Below are 21,308 nucleotides of genomic sequence, written 5' to 3' on the forward strand. Positions count from 1 at the left end.
TCCCACCATAAACACCATCTGTCCTTCGTGGGCCTTGTTACCCACCAACTGCATGAGGGGATGCCGTGGTCCCATCTGTTGTCCAAAATGTCTGTGCTGAGCCAAGTCCTAATGGGGCTTTTATTTGGGAAGGGGGACCTAGGGAAAGGAAGGGTGAGTTCCAGCTGAGCTTTGCCCCTTTCACAGAGCTCCAAGGTCTTTTCTGAGCTCTCCAGACTGGGGCACACCCTCCTCTGGTCGATTTCTCCTGGTTGAACTAGTCTTGGACCAGACTCCTCCCAACAGGCCCTGGGGCCTCAGTCTTTTTCCTCCTGACCTTAATTATTCTCTGACAGCAGCCGAATAGGAGCTTCAGAACACGGCTGCCTACTTAAGGACAGCAGCAGTTGGGAGAGCCTGTGTCCTCTGTGTACACAAAAGCCGCCTCATCTGCTTACATCTGATGCCAGGACTTGCCTGCTGGCTAGCCGCAACTCCACGCCTAAAGGGTTCTCCAGTCCTAAGAGCCTCAGCTGTCCTAATACTTTGAGCGGCATCCAGTCTACCTTTTTCATTCAGTAGTTGAAAGTTTATTGAGCATTATTGAGTTTGCCACATATCATTTTTTTTAAACAGATAAGGAAGCTGAGGCCCAGAGAAGTAATAGGTCTTGCTGAGAGTCATAGAGGTAATTAGTGACAATCAGCATTGGTGCTAGAACACAGGTCTCCTGGCTGTGCCCTGGACAGCGGTGCCCTGAGTGACCTCCAGGAACAGCTTCAATGTCTCCATTCCAGTGCTTCCTGTGCGGATAGCAAGCACCCCACCCCTCTTGTCTAGACTCCACGATTTTCTCTGAATTCAAACCCTGCTCACTCCCTGTGCTCAGGTCCAATATGTGTTTGTGGGATCCCAGCAGATTCATGTGCATGGACCTCATCTTTGAGAGTGACCCAGCTGGTCCCGAAACCTGTGTCCATTGTTAGATGGAAGGGGAGAGGCAACAGGCAGCTTGAGTCCTCTCTGCGTGGACCCACTCTGAGCTGGGCACTGGGAGGGAGGCCCGGCGCCCCATTGGATGCTGGCTTCTTAGCCTGGGACAGAGCAGCAGACTTTTATTCGAGGGCAGGGATGGGTATAGCCAGGGCCAGAGTCTGAGCCAGTCCTATCAGGTCACCTGCTCACTTGGGCTACACTTAGCTCCAGGGGGCCAGCCTCAGGTCCATTGCCATGCTGTTGCTGTCCCCTCAACCATCCCAAGATGACTGGGGCAAGACAAGGATGCTGTAAAGGTGGAATGTGTCTCCAGGGTGCCCTGTCCTGGGAGGACAGGTGGCAGACAGCAGACACCTGCAGGTACAGGCTCCATTTTCTCCCCTAGTCAGTCTTGCCTTGTGAGTCTCTTAAGAGAGTTGGTCTTTTGTGGTAAAGCCGATTCAGTCACAGCTCCCCACTGCCTCTTTGGGGGTCCCCAAACGGCCTTCTCCTGCCTCTGTTGCCCTCTCGGGTGCCACTGGCCAGTTACCAATGATGTTTCTTGGACCCAGAGTTAAGCCCTTCGAGTCTGGACCTGGGTCCCCTCTCCCCAACATTTCCCTTCTTGTTTTTCTGTTCCTTGAGGAACCTGGGGTGTTTTTCAGTTCCTCCAGCTTCTCTTCCGCTTAGACGCTTCACCCAAGTGTAGTCCCCAGACATTCAGTGTCACCGTGATCTGGGAACCTGTTAGGTCTGGGAACTAGTTAGACATGCAGATTTTTTTTTTTTTTTTTTTTTTTTTTTGGTTTCTGTCCCGGACCTACTGAGTCAGAATGTAGGGAGTGGGGCCGGTAATCTGTGTTTTAACAAGCCCATCCAGGTGAGTAAAGCTCTGTAACTGCTGACTCCCACCATTCCCCACTGCCTTACTCAATCCTTAGCTTCCTGTCGCTTAATGCCCTCTCGCTTGTGGCTATAACTGCTTGTGTGGGCTCCTAGTGTGAGCCATACTTCCTTCAGTGGCTGGGGGTTATTTCTGACCTCCACCTGCGCTGTGCTCTGGTGTTAGGAACCAGGTCTTTGAATATCACACCTGACACTTACTCACTGTTCTGAATGAGCCCTGCCACTGTGCCCCAAGGATAAACTACTTCCCCCTGGGGTCCAGGTACCCTTGTAAAACCCCTTATTAAGTCTTCCCATGGCCTTTCCTCTGCTTCTTGCGTCTGTGGCAGGACCTGCAAGGTTTCATTCCTCTCTCACAAAATAGTTGTCCTTGGGTGTCCCCAAGTACTGCTTCGGGGCCCCTCCCTGCTCATCTACCCCCATTGCTTGTTTGCCTATAACCCGAGGATTAAGGCCTTTCTGACCTATCGCCGTGGGACAGTGACGCTGGGGAGGGCACCCACACCTGTGCCCACCTCTACCCAGTGCTCTCTTCTCTGTGGCCACTTTGTCTAGTTAGGCAGGCGTGTCACACATAGGGAGGCCAGTTGAGGGGAGGTGAGTGGGGATGGCAGTCCACCTGACAGCCTGCTCCCTAAGCCACGCTCCCTGGTTTGAGGCTACCTATATCTGGAAGAAAAGGGTGCCCATGGATTTCTCACAAAGGTATGCTGCAGGTGACGTTCATCGACTGTCAAGCCACTTACCACCTGATAGGCTGTCTCTATCTGCCCCACCTTCCCGATCAACCCCCATGAGCCCATCCTTCTGTCCATCCATCCACCCATGAACCGATGTGAAGGTCAAACACAGACAGACTGACACGTTCTCTCACCCTGCCCCACAACCCTCTTCTCTTCAAACCAGGACCTCAGCCTTCCCTACTGGATCCTGGACTCAGCGGGCCTCTCCCAACTTTAGCCGTTCCTCGGGACACTGCCTGCCTCCTCTTCTTCCATCTCCACTCTGCAGCTTCCATGTACCTGAGTCCGGCCCCCTGGTCTGCCACAGGGGGTTGGAGAAAACCAGTCACACCTTGGACTCACTCTCTGGGGGCGGCAGGCAGCCATTGTGCTCCTTGTCAGCTCCATCTCCCGCATCTGCCCCCTCCCCAGCCCCTTCTTCCTCCACCTTCTCATCCAGCCTGCTGGGGATGGACCAGTAGAGATGGGCATCGAGGCGGGCTGCGGCTTCTGCCAGTTCCCGAGCACTGCACGAGGGTGTGGGCACCTCAAAGGTTTCGTGGAAGCTGGCGTAGTCCACCTCATAGAACCCATCCTCCAGGGTGAGCACGGATGTGAACCGGTGGCCCCACAACACTTCATCCACCAGGTACGAGCTTCGAGCTTGGCACGTCATTCCTGGGGGGGGGAGGTAGGAGAAGCGGCATCAGTCAAAGGGGACCCTGCTAGAGGATTCCTTCTCCTGTCTGTCATCCCACAACCCTCTTCTCTCTCTGAGAGTCCCACCTCTCTTTTTAGTTAGCCCTCTTCTCCATCTGCCAGCCTAGGTTTTCCCCTACTCTCCATTGAAAAGCTTAACCTTAAACCTAACCTTCCTGTTTCCCACAGAGCCGCCTCCACCCACCCCCAAGCATTCCCAGACAATTGGCTGAACTGATTACACCCCAGGATTGAAAGCTCACCATCTCATTAAAAGTCCAGTCCTTTGTGCGATGGTGCCAATAGTCTTTACAAATGTGTTTTACATTTATGTGTCTATATGCGTGCATGTGTATGTATGTGGAGGTCAGAGGACAACTTGGGGAGACAGTTGACTCCTCAATGTGAGACCTGGTAATTCAACTCAGGTCAGTAGTCAGGCGTGGTGGCAAGCTGAGACATCTCTTTGGCTCTGGGTTTTCTCTAACATAAACTAAAATCTGTCTCCTAGGACCTGTGGCCCCTGGTTCTATTCCCTTACCACCTGACAGCCCCTTGAGTGTAAATACGGGGTTCCCTCACATCTTCTCTTCCTCAGATTGAACACTCATGGCCATTTCTTACTTCATCTGACTCCCCCAAAGCTTACAATCTTCATTGCAAATCAGAATGGCCACCCGGCCCAGGTAAGGGTTATTCTGAAGTGCTTTTTCAACTGTGGCCTTATCTATGCATGAAAGAAGGCTTACTATCTCTTGCTTCTCGCCTAGATGCTTTGGTGAAGCGGGCCCGTGATTACATTACATAAAAGCCTTTGGAAGCTGCATCACGTTGCTGCAGCAAAGCCAGTGGCCAACTAAAACCCCCCAGTTCTTTCTCCACCGGAGCCTTTCCATGCTGTGCTTACATAAGTGATTTTTTTAAAGCCTAAATGTAGAATTTTATATTTATTCCCCTTAAATGTCATCATGTTGGGTTTTGGCTCATTATTCTTGCTTTTCAAAAGCAGTTTGAATCCCAAAATACTACCATCCTTCCCAGCTTTATCTCTAGAAAAGTCAAGCAAGCTCCCAACCCCATGTCCTTTACACTGCCCCTTCCCAATTCTTGCCCTGGGCCTGTGTCCTGTCTTCTCTGTTGGGTTTTTGCACCCTCCCCTCGGGGCAGATCATTTTGTTCCTACCTCAGAATCTTCCCAAACCAGAATCCATCTCAGAAACAGAGGAGTAAGCATTCACTAATCAGAGACTGACTCTGACATTGGAAGTCTGGCCCTGAGACATCTTGGGGGTCATTGGTATTCTTTGGCAAAGCTGGAATAAGATGTATCAGGGAGGGTGGTAAAAGAGAGGCCACCGGGTCCTCTGCAGGGAGAAGGCCTGAGAAGCAGAGGTAGGGCTTGGGGAAGTAGGGATAGGTGCAAAGTGGAGGCAGAGGCAGAGGGGGAAGAGAAGGCAGATGAAAAAGTCCCTGATAGAAACCTGTCTGAGATTGTGTCAGAGGGAGGGACAGCGCAGAGACAGAGGGACCAGTGCGGAATGGGCACGGGCTAGAACCAGCCTAGTTGGAGGGAAGGAGGAGAGGGGAGTGGGAAGACCTGAGGTGGCCATGGAGAAGATGCTGTTTTTGTCTAGGCCCAGGAGCCAGGTTTCAAGGCTAGCAGCAGGGAGCTAGCCTGTCCGTAGCAGCTCCGCAGCTCCTCCTAGTGGCCTCTTGGTTCACCTGCGTCTTCCTTATGCTCCCTGCCGGTTAGGACCTCTTCAAGGACCTGTTTTTGCTCCAGTACTAGTCTTTTTCCTACCTGCTCCCAAGCTCTTGACAGTGTAGGCCTGAGTGAAAGTACTGACGTCACCGTTCCTTCCCGAAAGGGTCTAGAAATGGCAACACCAGGGGAAGTTAAGAGTGGCAGACGGGGTAACGGTAACGGGGACAGAAGGGAGACCAGTTATCCCCTCCTTACCCCTAAGTTTGTGTCCTTGGGAATAACTTAGGTCAGTTAAATTCCAGAGCTGTGGACCTCTGGGCTTCAAGAACCCTGCACTTATCCTTCATCCCAACACCGTACCAGGAAACACTGAAGATAGATGTTCTGTGTTCAACCCAGGCTGTGCTATTTATTGGCTTGTGACAGCAGGCTATTTATGGGACCTTTCTTTGGGGCTACTCATTCTCTGAAAACCCGAGCACAGTCGAAAGTAACCTCCAGGGGAGCTTTGCTGGACTTAAATGAATTCAGAGATGTAAAATGTAGTTCAAAGTGACATAGCTGTCAGGCCAGGGCCTCAAGCTAGTGCCATTTCATAGAACTCTTTCAAGCTTTTCTTGACTCTGCAAAGTCACCCTGTCCATCCCTGTCATCTCCCGTCCTCCCCCCGGCCCCCGCTACCCCTCACGCCTGTCACCCTACACTCCGCTCTCTGTCCATCTTTCTGCGCCTCCCCTGGCTGCTTTTCTTGCCCTTGCCCTGTATCCCTGCTCCCATCCTCCAGCCTGTCCGCACCCGTGGCCTCCACCATGCCCTCGAGAATGACTACGATCTCGAAGTCGTCCCTCTCGAGGGCGCGGCGAGATGCCTCCCAGAAGGGGCTGGCGGCATCGATCTCGTGGCTGATGACGAGAGGTGAGACGAGGAAGAGGCGGTCGTCCCCCGTGTCAAAGCCCACGCTGAGGTCGGTCTGGTGCAAAGGGATGAACTCGCCCTCGAGCGTCTGACGGGAGCGGATGAGCTTGGCGCGGATGGAGGCCTCGACGATGTGCGAGGATCGCAGGTCGCCCACGCGAAACATGAGACAGAGGCGCCCGTCGCGCAGAGATACCACGGCGTGCGAGGAGAAGACGAGAGTGGCGGCGCGCTTGTTGGGCTGCGAGATCTTGACGAACATGCAGCCTACCATGAAAGCGTTCACCATGGAGCCCAGGATAGCCTGCAGCAGCAGCAGCACGATGCCTTCGGGACACTGGTCGGTGATGACGCGGTGCCCATAGCCGATGGTGGTCTCCGTCTCTATGGAGAAGAGGAAGGCGGCCACGAAGCCGTTGAGGTTGTTGACGCACGGGGTCCACGCGGTGTCCTCCAGGTGCTCCAGGTCGCCGCGGCCGTAGGCGATGAGCCACCAGATGGCGCCGAAGAAGAGCCAAGTGAGCGCGTAGGCGAGCACGAAGAAGAGCAGACTGAGGCGCCACTGCAGGTCCACCAGCGTGGTGAACAGGTCGGTCAGGTAGCGGTAGGTCTCGCGGACGTTGCCCTGCTGCACGTTACAGCGACCGTCCTTCTCCACGTAGCGCTGGCGACCGCGGCGGCGTGGCGGCTCCTCCGACCCGGGAGAGAAAGCGGCGTTCTCCTGTGCCATGGCGACCGCAGCGGGGATCCTGCGGGGTCTTAATAAAGGTGTGCCAAGTTGATGGATCTGCCCCGAACTCAGGGCCAATGCTGTGAGACAATCTCCCTTCCTGTCTCTTTAGCCTTAGTTTTTCCCCACTGGTGGATTGGGAACGATAATTCCTAACATCCCATAAATCTCAGAAAGTTGGGGGACAGGGGCTGGGGAGATGGCTCAATTGGTTCACTGGTTGCTCTTCCAGCGGATCTGATTTCGATTCCCAGCACCCACAAGTCGGCTCACAACCGGCTGTAACTCCAGTCTCTCGCACTCTGCTGGCCTCCGAGGGTAATGCACAGACGTACATGAGGGCCAACTATTACATAAAATAAAACAAAGGTTAAGATAAAGTTGTATGGCTGGAGAGGTGGCTCAGCGGTTAAGAGCGCTGACTGCACCTCCAGAGGTTCTGAGTTCGATTCCCAGCACCCATATGGTGGCTTACAACAATCTGTAATGGGATCTTATGCCCTCTTCTGATGTGTCTGAAGACAGCGGCAGTGTAATCATATACATTAAGTAAATAAATCTTTAAAAAAAAGAATAAAGAATTATAAGAGAGAGAGAGAGAGAGAGAGAGAGAGAGAGAGAGAGAGAGAGAGAGAGAGAGAGAGAAAGTTGTACAGATTACACAGGGTAAAGGGCACAGACTGGGTGTCGCAGTTCAATAAGAAAAGAGGCATTAGCCATCTCAATGTCACAGATCTCAGCGTCACTACCTCAAGCCAGTGTATGTAGCAACTCACAGGCACCCCGGATCAGACATTTAGGGTTCTGAAGAGGTAGACTTCTTGGCAGTTCCTTCTCCATGCAAAGCCCTCCCTGCCACGAGGACTTCCACAACCCTTTCCCTGGCAATTATCCCTTCCCCCAGAACTCTTCAGCATCCTGCTAGAAGACCCACCTGAAGGCTGTTCTGAAGTCACACCAAGACTGTTCCCTCAGTTTTCTCCCTGGCCTCACTCTTTCTCCTGCTACATTTCCCCCCACCCCAGACTTCCCAGGAGAAAGAAATGCAGACTGTGCACAAAAACCTCCAGTGTGCAAAGGTTGGATGCCCTCAGCATTAGGAACTTCTAACTGCTTCCCCGTGGTCACTGATGCTCTGATACCAGTCCATTTCCCGCAGGGGCTCTTTCCCCCAGGAGACACACTGAAAAGGGTTGGCAATAGGAGATTGGGGGCCACGCGTGAGGTCAACTGCCCACGGCAAGGATGAAGGAGGCGCCAGGCCATCCAGAGTTACGCTAGTCTAGTATCTCTCAGATTCGTTTTCTTGTAAGAGATAAGAAATCAGACCAATCGAAACACCAAACACCCACATCGACCCCCCCTCCCAATTTCCTGATTTGCATTTACTACCCTACCAGCAACCCCACCCACTCCTGCCATATGTCCCAAAGCCCACATTCCACACAAAGCCCAGATTCCAAGCAAAACCCACCTGGTTTTGCTTTAAATTCTTCCCCCTGAGAAGCACTCTGGGTTATAATCTTCCCGGAGAGATGGATGGCCAGAGTCGGTTCCTAGGCTCTCAGGGTCCCCTAGGAGATATGGACCGTATGAGCAGAAGTCTGTAGAACAAGGATTAAGACTCATCAACCTCCCTTTCTCTTTCCTGGGATTTGTCGTCATCTCCCATTCAGGGTGAGGGGTGGGACAGGAGGGCTGGGGAAGTGGGGAGAGCAGGTGGCCCTGTGGGGGCAGAAATGGGACATAAGGATCTCAGATGGTTTGGATGTTTGACCAGATCCTAGGGAGAAACTGCATGAATATGTACCCACAAACCCCACATTCCATTTTTAAATTTTGGAGCCAAGTGTTCTGTAGCCAGCAGACCTTTGGAGGGTGTGTGTATGTTAAAGAAAGGCACAAGGAGAAACCCCCAAAAGATGGTTTGTAACCCCACACACTTATTTTCCATGGGAGTCAGGAGAGATGACCTGGGAACACTTCGGCAATGGCAGATTAAGATCTTCCCCTCCCCCAACAGCAAGCAGGCTTGCTTTTCCCTCTCTGCAGTCCAGGGTGTCCTCTGCACCTCATCTGTAAGTTTTCAGTGCCTTGAGACCCCAGGGCTCTTTCATCCTAGTATTAACTTCAGGTGGGCTTCTAGACATTCTTCTTAGGGTCTAAGGTGATCTGACCTCCATCTACGGCCAGGAATGGGGAAGGATTCCCAGTGTCTGATCATCCCCAGAACACGACTGCCCAGGGAACCTACTGATGACATCCTAGCCATTGCCATCCCGAGAAAAGCTCTCTTCTTCATGGGACAGGAAAGGTGTGCAGTGTCCACCACCTGAAGAGCAACGTCTTCATTTCTTCCTCTTCCCTCCAAATAACTCTAGTTCTTCCGACCACAGTTCTTGGGCATGCTGTGACCCCTTTCAGTAAGATCCCAGCACCACATTATCTTGGAGTACTCTACCTCCCTCTAGAGAGCGCTGGCCAGTATAGGGGCTTATCTTTTGGAAAGGGGTCTGTCTGGTGAGAAGTCCCTCAAGGAGCAGCTCCACCCAAACCCCTCTTGGCTCAGAAATAGGGGCCCAAACCCCAAGTCCCACAACTCAACTCACAGAGCCTGGAGAGATGAGTAGCCAGCAGCAGAGACCCTTGGGGGTTGGCGTCCATGTCCCTGCCACCATCTCCCCCAGTACCCTAGGTTCCCTCTGAGATTGGGAGCCGCAGACACTGCTGTTTCTCCTGAATGTAACGGCAGCTCAGACTAGGACTTGGTATCTGTGTCATCCCCACTTCCCAGGTTCCCCTGCTCCTCTCTCGTTTCTATGGTAACCAGTCTGGCTACAGCTCCACAGCGTCCCCCTCCCTTTCCCAGTCCTGGGTACCACTCTGGCTAATCCACACGCCACAGCTATTTTTAGCCAAAGTCCTTCCTCCTGGACACGGAGAGTCATCTCCTCACCTCTTTATAGAGACGAAAGCAAGTGGGGGAAAAAAACCCTGGTGTGCTCCTCATTCTGGGAAAATAGAGGCGTTGGAAATAAAATATTTGAATTCAGGGGCCATCTGGGAGTTTGCAGTTCACAATCCCCAGCAGGGACCACTGGGCAAAGGTGCTGCCCTCCAGACAGCGGACGGAAGGACCAGGCCCAGCATGACAAGGCTGCATTTTTTTTTTTTTTTTGAAGAGACCTCTGATGCAGAAGGCAGCAGGCAGAGCAGAGAGAAAAAGGTCTGCAGAGGTAGGGGCTAGAGAAGCAGGGCCAGAGGCTCCACCATTGTCGTCACCATCACCGATATACCTGTGACCTGAAGATGTCCCTTCACTTCTCTGAGCCATAGTGATTCTGTCTGTCTCAGAGTGTGGGCATGGGCAAACAGCCCTCTTCTGCTGGCTTCACCTGGGATGCAGATCAAATTAAGCAATGTAAATAAAAGGGTTTTGAGATGTAATTTGCTCATAGCAAAAAGTTGAGAAAACCCTCAAATGTCCAACAGAGAGAGAGAGAGAGAGAGAGAGAGAGAGAGAGAGAGAGAGAGAGAGAGAGAGAGAGAAGTCTAGGCTAGCTCTTAACATCAACCCAGCAGACGTAGGGGGCTCAAACACCACAGACTGTGCTAGGTAGAGGCGATTGTGAAATGAATAGGTCCTTGCCCAGAAGCAGCTTATGATGCCATCAGTGGAAAGACACAGGTCTGCTGCTACATGCTACTACTGCTAATCCATCCAGCAGCATCTCATTTAATTTCTGTGACAATCCTGTGAGACAGTTATCCCTTTTTCTATTTACAGATGAGGAAAACAGAAAAAGTAGCCTATTGAATTCCAGAGTTGGACAGAGATTGGGGAGTCACGTGTCTTGTCACTGCCCTGGCTCTTCATTTAATGTTTTGTTGTTGTTGTTGTTAGGTGTTCCCCACCCCCAAGACCAGGTCTTACTGTCTAGCCCAGGTTGGCTCCACTTCCTCAGTGCTGGAAATATAGGCATGCATATATAAAAGACTTTTTCAAAGAGTACTTTTAATTGTACAGCAAGAGAAGAGCCTGGGGAGATGGCCCGGTCAGTTAAGTGCTTGCCCTACCGATGAGGACCTGAGCTTGGGTTCTTAGCACCCGTGTAAAATGCAGGATGTGGTGGCAAACACGTGGAATCCCATCGGAGAAGGCAGAGACATGAGGATGCCCAGAGCTCACTGGCCAGTTAGCCCCACCAAACTGGTGAATTCCAGGTTTCATGAGGGACCCTGTCTGAAAAACTAAGGTGGAGAGTGATATAGGAAAACATTGACTTCAGACTTCTGTGTGTACGCACGTGTACATGCACACACATACACACAAAGATGTATACATACACACATAGATAAACTGAGAGAAGGCATTAAGAGTTTCCAAATGCCTTCTGCCTGGCATACACAGCCTCCTCTACTCTAGACATCTCCAGTGAGAATAGTAGCTTGTTTACAACTTACAAATCTAACTTGGCACAGCATGATCACCGGTTTCTGGTTCACATTAGGACTTTCTCTTGGTGTGGTTTCTCTTGCTGTAAACCTGGAACAGGTCACGAGGATGTGTATCCGCCATGATGGTGTGGGGTGCTTTCCTCTCTGCTCCCCTCAGCCATCCACTCTCCCCTTAGCTTTTGGCAATCTCTGATTTTTTAAAAACCTGTTTCCGTGGTTCTGCCTTTTCCAGGATGCCATGGGGTTGGAATTATACAGTATGCAGCTCCTTGGATTGGCTTCTTTCACTTGTGCATTTAAGGTTGCTTCATGTCTTTTTTAGCTCCACAGCTCATCTCATTTTGGTACTGAATGACGGTCCACAGCCAGGAAGTACCACAATTCATTTGTCCATTGAGCCACTGAAAGTCATTTCGTTTCCAGTTTTTGCCAATTCCAAATAAAGTTGCTACAAACATCTGTGTGCAGGGATTTTATTTGGACAAGTTTTCAGCTTTGGGGGATGCGGTAAATACTAAGGAGTATGGTTGCAATATCATATGGGAAGGGTATGTTTAGTTTTTCAGGTGACTGCCAAGCTGTCTTCCAGAACGACTGTACCATTTTGCAGTCTCACTGGCAACACATTTGAGTTCCTGTTGCTTGGCATCCTTGCCAGCATTTGGTACTGTCAGCTCCAAGAGCTTTGCATTGCCGCAGGAATGTGGTATCTGTAGCATTCAGTATAATAGGTTACTGTGAAGCCATTGCCATTGCTATGTTATGTATGGGAGTGTGAATGTATGTAGTGCTGCTACGTAAAAAGAGGAACAAAAGCCAGAGTTTCAAGACCAGCCTGGGCTGAGGGACACATCAAGTCCAAAGCCAGATGCGGTCACATGAGAAAGTTGTCTTGGAAAGGAACGAGAGAAGGGAAAGAGGGAGAGAGGGGGGAGGAAGGGAGGAAGGAAAGAAGGAAGGAAGAAGAAAGGAAATCAAGACATAAAACATCTGTACAAGGGGGCTGGAGAGATGGCTCAGCAGTTAAGAGCACTGGCTGTTCTTCCAGAGGTCCTGAGTTCAAATCCCAGCAACCACATGGTGGCTCACAACCATCTGTAGTGGGATCTGATGCCCTCTCCTGGTGTGTCTGAAGAGAGCTACCATGAACTCATATACATAAATTAAATTACTAAAGCTATAAAAAAATAAATTCAAGCTGGTGTTATTACTATTGCCAATATTGTTATGCACAAGATATTTTATATCCAATCCCCTAAGCCTTAACACTGCAAGGATACATAACTAGAAAGAACGGGAAGAAACAACAGCACAATAGAAGACTAGAAGTTTCTGAAATGTGCTCACGAGCTATGACAGGTGTGTGGGGTAATACAAGCTTCAGAGGCGATGACTTGAGTTCAAATCCTACTCTATCTGATAGCATAAGCATGGCTTTGAGCAAATAGCTTCATATAGTCTCCTTTTCTTTCTTTTCTCCCCCCTCCCCCTCCACTCTTTCCTTCCCTCCTCCCCCTGCACTCTTTCCTTCCTTCCTTTCATTCTTTTCTTTCCTTCAATCTTTCTTCCCTTTTCTTTCTTTCATCTTTCTTTCTTTCAATCTTTCTTTCTCTCTCTCGTTTCTTTTCTTTCTTTCCTTCAATCTTTCTTTCCTTCAATCTCTCCTCTCTCTCCCCTCTCTCTCTCTCTCTCTCTCTCTCTCTCTCTCTCTCTCTCTCTCTCTCTCTCTCTCTCTCCAGAGTCTTGTTATGACTCCCTAATGGGCCAGGAGTTCAGTACATAGTCCAGGCCAGCCTTGGACCTGCAGTGGATCCTTCTGCCTCTGCCTCCCTGGTTCTGTGTTTACAGACATGAGCCACTATGTTTGGAAAATGTTAGTTTTTTAAATCTAAGAGATGAGACTAGCCATGTTATATTGCTAGCTTTTCATTGCTGTAACAGAACACCCAAGTCACACTTAAAAGAGGAGGAATCCAGTCCAGGGTTGTTTGTCTCCATTCTTCTTGGGAATATGAGATCCGGCATTGTGGTAGATAGCAGGGGAAACCAGATTTCATGGAGAGTGGAGAGGTGAGGAGTAGGGAGAGAGAAGAGAAGAAGGGAAGTGCAAGGGAGAGGAAGAAAAGAGAATGACAAGGAGAGAAGAGGAGGTGACTTCCTTCTAGAGCAGTGGTTCTCAACCTGTGGGTCGTGACTCCTTTGGCAAGCCTCTAAGCTCCAAAAATACTTGCATTATGATTCATAACAGTAGTAAAATTACAGTTATGAAGCAGCAACAAAAATAATTTTATGATGGGGGGGGGGGGTCACCACAACATAAGGAACTGTGTTGAATGAAGGGTCACAGCATTGGGAAGGTTGAGAGCACACCACTGGTGACTACTTCCTCAGACAGCTTTCACCTCCTTACAGTCCACCGCTTATCTCCTCATCAAACAAAGTCGCCCATCAACAAAGTCACCTCTCAGTAGCACCCCACGCTGGGCCTCAAATCTCTAATACCCTTGGGGGAGGGGTGTTTCATATCAAAACCACAATGAATACTATCTACTTCATGAGGATTATTTATTTAAAGCCTGACAATGTGTTTTTCTTTCTTCCTTTTCCTTCTCCTTTCCACTACCACTGCCATTGTCAATGTCACCATCACATCACCGTCACCGTCACCGTCACTGTTACCATCACCATCACCATCATCTCAGGAGACCCTGTCCAGCAGGGGCTGCCCTCTTCTGTTCTGGCATCACCCAGCACGACCTGCAGAGGGCTCTCCTTGAACACTGACTTCTCTCCAATCATCTTGGCTGTTTCTTGTTATTCCAAGTGGAAATATCAGGTTTTTGCCCGAGATTGGCATCAATAGTGCTGTTAAAGCCCCAGTCAATATCCCTGTCTCCTGGGCCTGGCCCTGTCACCTGAGCCTGGGGACTGCTAGCTTGCTTTTCTCTGCCCTGCCAAGTGACTGCTCACATTGGTGCCACTGTGCCAGGTGCTCAGAGAGAAGAAACCAAACTCCTGGACAAGAACATGTTTGCACAGAACTGGCCCCTTTTTCTGGAGGGAGAGTCACAGAGCTGACAGTGGCCCCTGGGTGTTGTCAGCCACCCCTCTGACTCCATCCTGGCTGCCCTGAACCTAACCTAGCTAACAGAGGACAACTCTTTCACCCAGTTTCCAGATCCTCCAGGTCCTGGGCTTTATTTACTAAGCTTAATCTCAGCTCCTTGTTTGTCTGGCTTGAACTGAGGCAACAGAAAAGAAAATTTCACAAACCATCAGTGCACAGAAAAATATTTCATCAAGAGAATAAAAGCAGCCCTCCAAGAAATCAACCCCAATGTGTCAGTGGAGTTGTAATAAACACAGATTGGAAATAGAGGACAGTGAGGCCATACTGCTGGTCCTATAAAGAGCCTAGGTGCGGAGCTGGGGAGACAGCCTAGTGGGCAAAGGACTTGCTGCACAAATCTGGGGACCTGAGTTTTGATCCCCGGCATCCACAGAAAAGCTGGGTGTGAGAGTGTATGTCTATGATCTCCTCATTGGTCTCTGGTCTCCACATATGGATACACAGTGAAAGCAAACACAGACATAGACACACACACACACACACACACACACACACACACACACACACACACTTTGGTGCAAACTAGAAAAAAACCCAGCTCTTTTCAAACATCTCAGTTCTTATAGCCAGTTCTTATAGGTTTGCATCTTGTTGGTGCTGGTTTGAGGGGAGGGGAGGGACATTCCTTTTCTCCCCCCCCCCCAACAGTTCTGAGTTTGGGTGCAGGATGAGTGCACTGTAGCCTTGTGTTCACCCCTAGCAGCAGTTGCCTTTGTTGCCAGCTATGGGGTCAGCCAACCTGGGAGAGCTTCCTTGAACAAGATCATGAGACCTCTTGAGCAAAAGCGTGGAAATGGAGGAGGAAGTCTGGAGGGGAAGGCAGGGGACGGTTGAGGATGTGAGCTTAGGGGAGTAGGAAGGTCAAGTTAGTCCAAATAACAATTGATATGAATTCATGGGGTCTGTGGGTGGTGGCTCACGCTTTTCACCCCAACACTTGAGAAGCACTGGCAAGTACATCTCTGTGAGTCTGAGGCCACCCTGGTGTGTGTGGTAAGTTCCAGTTCACCCAGAGGGACGCAGTGAGACCTCATCTCTAAATAAAAGTAGGGAAATTCCATGTGGAATCAGCCCTAGAAGAATTACGCACCGGTCTATCTTGTCTACTGGTCTACGGGGCTGGGTAGAGTTAGACCAGGACTTAACCATGAGCATTCAGAAGTGATCTAAAGTTGTCATTAGTTTATAGATGAGAAGAGCATCCCAAGAGAGGTCAGGGTTAAGACAGCTCCCCCAGTTCCAGGCATCTGGGCGTTTCTGTTCTTCCCTCTCCACGGTGTATTTGAATGTTAACAGAATTGCCACTAAAAGGACCAATTAGAAAGATACTAGATAAACCTTATAGGTAAAGAGCATCTTCCTTCCCCTCCCCTCCCCTCCCCACTCCTCCCCTTCCCTCCCTCCCTCTCTCTGCCTTCTGTAATCCTTCTGTAATGTAATTAGCCATTTATAACTTAAGTCTTATACACACACACAGGCTTATATAAATCATGTGTATTAAAAGGTAATGACTCACCCGAGTACTGATAGGCTCTCCTCTGCGGCTGGTCATCCTGCTGAGCATATCTGCTTTTAGTGGACCATGTTAATACTGTGGGACCTAAGCAGAAATGTGTCCCTCAGAGTCCCTGGGACTCATGTTCATGTCTCTTTCTTCCTGGCCAGCTCTGATGACTCCCCGAAAACTCCCTCTCCGAGCCCCCCCCTGCCCCCACCCCCACCAACCCGCCCCGTTCTGAGGATCTGCCTTGCCTCTCTCAGTTGCTTCCCTTCATCCGAACTCACCTACTTCTCCCAGCGAAAGCTCTCTCGGCCTACGCCCAGCTGTGGATTTTCCCTCTACAAAGGGTCTTCTCCTCATGTTCCTCTTTTGTTCTGAGGGGGAACTGACCCCGTTTTGAATGAGGAAGTGGAAGGAAAGAGATCTGTGGTGAGAGGATCAAGTCCGAAAGGAGCGATGAATCAAAAAGGAAAAGGATTGCTCTGTCCTCCTGTAAGGTCGACGGATGCTGCACAGCCCACCTCAGCAGATTTATTCATACTGACATTTGGCCACCAGAGCCTCTTGGTTCTCTTGGGAAAATGAGCGTCTCTTTAAGTCATGCAAGGGCGCTGTACTATTACCCTTTGACAAACTCTGGGGTCAAACAGGTGGATTCAAATGCCAGATTTAACACTTCCTGGGCATGTCACTGTGTATAGGTCAGCCACCTAAGGTCCCTGACTCTGGGATTTCCCATCTTATGATCTATTGTACACAGTTAGGTGTGGCGGTGCACACCTATAATCCCTGCATTTAGGAAACCGGGGCAGGAGCATCAGACAAGAAAAGTCAAATTTATCATGCCTAGTAAACACTCAGAAACACGAGCATGCTAAGCATCCATCAGCAATGGCAATGCTCTGCTTGTAGTATGTTTCAGGAATTCTTTTTGGAAAACAAAAAGTTAAATATTAAAAGCAAACACAATGTATACGGAGAGTATAGCTGCTAATAAAGCGTGCTTATTTAAGAATGGAATCCTGATGTAAGTCACTCTTGAGTGAGAACATCACAGGGCCACAGAAGTCACCACAGTCCTGCTCTCCTGTGGCTCTACAATACCTAACTCTTTCCAATTGCCCAGTTCCATCTCCTGCCATGTCACCCTCACACTGAGCTTCACCAGATGGCTTCTCATTTCTATTTGGAAGGAGTTTATCCAGAGACCTTGTATTTTATTTATTTATTTATTTGGTTGGTTGGTTTTTTCAAGACAGGATTTCTCTGTGTAGCCCTGGCTGTCCTGGAACTCACTCTGTAGACCAGGCTGGCCTTGAACTCAGAAATCCACCTGCCTCTGCCTCCCAAGTGCTGGGATTAAAAGTGAGTACCATCACACCCCACTTTGTTCAAAGTTTTGATTCTAGGTTTTTTTTTTAATATTTAATACAGTACATCTTTAAAGAAAACAGTTTGTCTCCCTTTGATACTGGAAAGAAGGGTGAGGGATGGGTCAGGTCCTGGGCTGGGGGTAATTTTATGATGCTGGCCATAGAAATGAAAATGGGTGTCCTAGAGAGATATAACCAAGGGAGAGTTAACCGAACTTGGTGGCTGAATTGTCGTGACACAGAATGGGACATAGGCAAGCTTAAAGAGCAAGATGTAATGTCGGTGTTTCAATCTGCTTCACAGGAGTTACACAAAAATCAGGGGGCTGTGAGCATTCCCAACCTTGGTGAGGGGGGAAAGAGGATGGGTTCTGTCTGGGGCCTGTCATGTGAGGGCGTTAATCCCTTGCAGGTACTGGAGCCTAAGTAGAGCTCCAGAGAGATACAGGAGTCAAGAAGAAGAGGTTTGCACAACACTCAGTGACTTTGGTCACTGCGTGACCAAAGGACAAGGAGCAAGATACAGAAAGAGAACACAAGACTTAACAACCTTGGGTGTTAGAGGAGGAAGCAGCTATAGAGTTGGATGTGAGGAAGACAGGGCAGAATGCCCGGGTTATAATGTGCCTTCTGTTCTGTGCTAAAGAATATGGATGAATTCTTCTCTAAAAGTTACATTTCTCTGTGTGTCTCAGTCTGTCTGTCTGTCTGTCTGTCTGTCTGTCTGTCTGTCTGTCTCTCTCTCTCTCTCTCTCTCTCTGTGTGTGTGTTTGTGGGTGTACCACAACACACATGTAGAGGTCAGAGGATAACTCTTGGTAGTTGAATCTCTCCTACCACATCAGTACTGGAGATTGACCCCAGGTCATCAAGTTTGGCAGCAAGTTGCCTTTACCCCTCTGAGCCATCTTGCTGGCCTTAATTGTTTTTACATAAAGGAGTTCATGACCTGAAGCACTATAGAAAGACTGGAGGGGATAAGGCACTAGATGGCTGCTCCAGGATCCCTGCTGAGAGGTGCGTCTGCTGTAGACTGCAGCAGCAAGAAAGGGAGGGGGGGCAGGAGGGCGTGCTCAGTGGGAGATGCTTTGGTTAGAGGATGGAGTTGCTGCTGTAAGGAAGACTAAGGAGGCTGAGATGACTGCTGTGTTTCTAGTTGGATGATGGTGACACAGTCCCATGAAGAGCACTCCTGTGGGTAAGATGTTCTACGCTGGACTAAGTTTGAGATTTCTGTCCAGGTGGATTAGAGTCACTGACATGTAGGTGGCGATGGATGCCAAATGCTTGGGTAACAGTTCTGGAAAAAATAATAAATTCTTGTGTCCTGTAATGATTTCCTAAACCCTGACTTGGGTTCTCTCCTCTGTGTTCCTTCTTCATTTTATATTGTGGTCTGAGCTCAGCCCCATAATCTTCCCCATCTCTGAATGTCAAGACTGTGAGCCCTGGTAAGTTATTCACACTGGCTTTGAACTCATTCTGTAGCTCAGGCTTTGAGCTTGCAACCCTCCTGCTTCCCCTCCCCAAGCAGCTGAGATTGCAGGCTTAAACTGAGATGGCCAGGTCTTCAGGCCATCTTACTGTAGCCGTTCCTCTCTAGGAGCAGAAGATGACAGAAATTTGAAAAGACAAAACAGGCAGGAAAATAGTTCCTGGTCCATTGCTTTGGTTATGATTGTTTTTTTTTTTCCTCTCTAAGCAAAGTTTTTAAAGGGTAACCGTTAACATTTTCTCACTTTGTAGTGTAGCACCTTGTAATCTGGTCTTCCCTTGGGTCACTATTTTGAAATTGGGCAGGGGTGATGCACGCCTTTAGTCTCAGCATTCATGAGGCAGAGGCAGGCAGATCTCTCTGAGTTCGAGGTCAGTGCAGTTTACAGAGTAAGTTTCAGGACAGCCAGGGCTGCAGAGAAAGAAAAAAGAAAGAAGAAGAAAAAGAAAAAGAAAAAGAAAAAGAAAAAGAAAAAGAAAAAGAAAAAGAAAAAGAAAAAGAAAAAGAAAAAGAAACTGCTCTCAGATGCCACCAATGACTTTTTCATTATCAAACCCAATTCTTCCCTTTCTGCATCAACTGACATTGTCCTAAGTTCCTCTCTTTGTCCATCCTTCCTTCCTTGGTTCATTGACAGCCTGCTCTCTTATCCCACTTTCTTTTGCCTATCCACTATGACTTCATAGGGGTTCTTCTTGTAGTCCTTGAAGCGCAGGTCTTCCTCGCTCTGGGTCAGTCTTATCTTTCCAGCATGCATGCATGGTCCTCATTGAGAACGACCTGGTTGTCATGGCTTCAAAGCTGCTTTGGCAGCAACAGTTTTCTTCCCTCTGACCTCTGCCCACCCCTCTTGGCTCCTGATTCACCATTGTTGCCTCTGCTACCTGTTTCCTCAACAGGCTGGGTGCTCCCGGAGGTTCAGTGATCTCTTAGTTCTCCTGGTGTGCTGTAGGGTCCGGAACCAGTGTGGTCTCCAAAGACTTTCTCTTTGCTCACCATGCCAAGTTGGTCCTTTGGAGTTTTTTTTTTTCTTTTGGTTTTTTGGTACCCTGGTTCAGGTCTCTTCATGCCCACACTATTGCTATTGCTCCCAATATAATCTAATTGCTTCCCGTTTCCTCTCAGACTCAAACCATCTTGCTCACTTCAATATTAATCCCCTCCAGCTTCTGTATGTTTTTTTTTTTTTTTTAATCTTCACTGCCCAAAAACTCACAGTCGCTTTCCATTACCGATAGTCATTTCGGGCTATTCTCCATGTGCCAACCAACCAATCATATATTTAGTCTGGGTCTTCCATCCTTCTTGAACAAGCCTGGATTCTAAGAACTAACCTTTGGCCAGCCCTCTCCTTGGTCAAGTAGTTCCTTGCCTACTTCTCTGTTTTTCCCTTTCTCCCTCTCTCCTTCTTTCCTTCCTTCCTTCCTTCCTCCCTCCCTCCCTTCCTTCCTTCCTTCCTTCCTTCCTTCCTTCCTTCCTTCCTTCCTTCCTTCCTTCCTTCCTTTCCTTCCTCCCTTCTTCTCTCCCTCCCTCTCTTTCTCCCTCCCTCCTTCCCTCCCTCCCATTCCTCTTTCTGTGCTGGTGATGAATGGAACCCAAGAGCATTCTACCTCTCAGCTACAACACCCTCAGCCCCAAAGAGGGCTTTTCAAAAGGCACATGTATTCTTCATCTTATGCATTTTGAGAGTTTTAAGCTAAACTAAAATATATATAGTTTCCCTGCTTTCAATCCTGAATTTATATTAACACAGTAAGTAATGCAGTCTATTGACATGTAGTTCAATGTCTGCTATGAATAAAAGTGGGACGTCTTTATTTTCTTCTTTAGTGTATGCCATGCATCAGATAGTGGGTACAAATCACTCAAAACAGATTCAGATAATGAGGGTACATAGTGGATGGGAAGAGTTTGACTCTATTTCCTAAGCTGATGTGTCTGTGTTCCCTCAGGACTTCACAATGGCAATTCCTCTGCCATCCGTATTCTTCCCGCCATCTCCTTGGACCTAGACCTCCTGCATTCCTAGAACCTACGTAGACGTTATCTCTTTCCTCGAACATATGTGGGAACCCCCTAAATAGTGACCCTTCCTTCTTCTTCCACAGCTTGGATGTCTCCCACACTTTGCACCGTACTGCGGCTTATTTTTCCTTGCAGGAGAAGTTGCTGCAGGTGGAGATGATGTTTGGTCCTCTTTTGCACCCCGCGCCGCACTCTCTACACAGGGAACAGCGAATAACTTGGAAATTGTACGGGATGCCAGAGCCCTGTAGCCCCAGGAACCCAGGCCAAGTCTGCCACAGTCTCGGTCCCAGTCGCAGCCCGTCCTGAATTCATTTCCACCTCATTAACTGGGGCCCAGTCCCGCCCCCGCGGCCCTCGTCCTGGTTCCTCCATTCTGACACGGCCGCCTCACTTTTCTCCTTTCTCTTTCCCCCTGTCATCTTGCCAGCTCGGCTTCTATCGCTACGCGTATCGTCTCTTCATCTCTCTTTCTCCGGGACTCTGTCTGGCTTCTCTGTTCTTCGCGTGTTTCTGCACTCTAGTCCGTCTGGGTTTGCGCTTCCTATCCACTAAACCCCGCCTTTTGCCTTGCCCAAATCTCTCCAATCCCCAGGCGCTGATCTGGCGCTCCGATCTGCCATTGGCCGGCTCCAAGCTCCCCCCCCCTCTGCCTCCGCCCTCCCGACCCCCGCCGGGCCCCTCCATTCACACAA

At 49.4% G+C, this 21,308-nt stretch overlaps 1 protein-coding gene across 2 annotated transcripts; it reads right to left on the bottom strand.

Annotated features, from left to right (window-relative positions):
- Positions 1-546: 546 nt before the first annotated feature.
- On the bottom strand, positions 547-9,408 carry Kcnj9 (potassium voltage-gated channel subfamily J member 9). 2 transcript variants are annotated; one of them, XM_029482968.1, is made up of 4 exons: positions 9,241-9,408; positions 8,106-8,205; positions 5,782-6,659; positions 547-3,260 (listed from the first exon to the last, which is right to left on the bottom strand). In XM_029482968.1, exons 3-4 carry the CDS (start codon positions 6,629-6,631, stop codon positions 2,929-2,931), a joined length of 1,182 nt encoding a protein of 393 aa, XP_029338828.1. In that variant the 5' UTR covers positions 6,632-6,659; positions 8,106-8,205; positions 9,241-9,408; the 3' UTR covers positions 547-2,928. The 2 variants fall into 2 exon arrangements, with proteins under 2 accessions (XP_029338828.1, XP_021017338.1); XM_021161679.2 differs by having other exon boundaries at positions 8,106-8,235.
- Positions 9,409-21,308: the final 11,900 nt, after the last annotated feature.

Source organism: Mus caroli, chromosome 1 (genome assembly GCF_900094665.2).
Source record: "Mus caroli chromosome 1, CAROLI_EIJ_v1.1, whole genome shotgun sequence".
NCBI classification, from domain to species: domain Eukaryota; kingdom Metazoa; phylum Chordata; class Mammalia; order Rodentia; family Muridae; genus Mus; species Mus caroli.